Here is a 1,056-nt window from a genome sequence, read left to right as displayed (position 1 = left end):
ATCCATCCATCCATCCATCCATCCATCCATCCATCCATCCATCCATCCATCCAACCATCCATCCATTATCTATACCCATTTCTTCCTTTCAAGGTCACTGGTGCCATATCCAGCAGTCACAGTGTGAGGGGCAGCGTACATCCTGGACAGGTCTCTAGTCCCACACGGGGACACATATAGACAAACGAGACAAGCAACCATTCACTCTCAATTTAGAGTTATCAATTAACCCAACAGTCATGGTTTTGGTCTGTGGGATGAAGCCGGAGTGCCCGGAGAGAAACCACGCATGCACGTACAGAACATGCAAACTCTACCCAGAAAGATCCCTGGACCGGGATTTGAACTGGCGACCTCCTTGCTGAGAGGCATCAGCTCTACCAACTGAGCCACCGTGCCGCCCTGTTATCTAAAATGTTAGTGAGAGAGAATAGTTGTCTGTCCAGATGCCTGGACTGTCAAAGTGACAATATCCTGTGGAAACAAAACAGGCCCATGTCATCACACTTCCACTGCTGTGTTGACAGTTTTTTTTTTAACTCTGCTGGTTCCTCTGAAGGGAACGACCTGAGGTTCTGGTCCTGTGTGTTTTGTGTGCAGGAGTGGACGGATGGCTGGCGAGGAGGTTGGACCAGGTGTCCAGGTTCGGGGCGTGGCTGGACGTGGTGGTGGACAACCTGAGCAGAGGCATGCTGTGGAGCCTCCTGTTTCAGGTCCCGTTCAGAACCTGTACTCAGGGCTCAGTCACATAAATCTAGTTTCTTTCCTCTGAGGCATCTGGCCAAGATAAGGCCAGTTTTTAATTGAAACATGATCCATGCCTTCGTTACAACCCAGCTACACTGCTGGACCGCTCTGTATGCTGGGATCAGTGTGCCTGCAGTCGCATCTTTACAGACAAGATGTTTCCAGCACATTTATTTAATCTGCAACAAGATAACGTAATCCCATCACACCTGGTTTAAAATCTCTCCATCGGTTGTGATCTATTTAAAATTCTGATTAGTTCTCAGATCTTTAAACAAATCTTGCCTCTCCTTGTGTATATATATATAT

The 1,056-nt window shown here is 47.6% G+C and overlaps 1 protein-coding gene across 2 annotated transcripts in view; it reads left to right on the top strand.

Moving 5' to 3' along the window:
- The window catches only part of si:ch1073-145m9.1 (uncharacterized), a 4,655-nt gene that overhangs the window by 1,967 nt on the left and 1,632 nt on the right, over positions 1-1,056 (top strand). For both annotated transcript variants that reach the window (XM_014033902.1, XM_014033901.1), the window contains exon 3: positions 601-713. In XM_014033902.1, coding sequence (XP_013889356.1) covers positions 601-713 — 113 coding nt within the window. The remainder of the gene's footprint in view (positions 1-600; positions 714-1,056) is intronic.

The sequence above is a fragment of the Austrofundulus limnaeus genome, unplaced genomic scaffold (assembly GCF_001266775.1).
Source record: "Austrofundulus limnaeus strain Quisiro unplaced genomic scaffold, Austrofundulus_limnaeus-1.0 Scaffold1888, whole genome shotgun sequence".
In the NCBI taxonomy this organism is placed as follows: Eukaryota; Metazoa; Chordata; class Actinopteri; order Cyprinodontiformes; family Rivulidae; genus Austrofundulus; species Austrofundulus limnaeus.
Note: the sequence above shows the minus strand (reverse complement) of the source record. Positions and strands in the feature narration are given on the sequence as shown.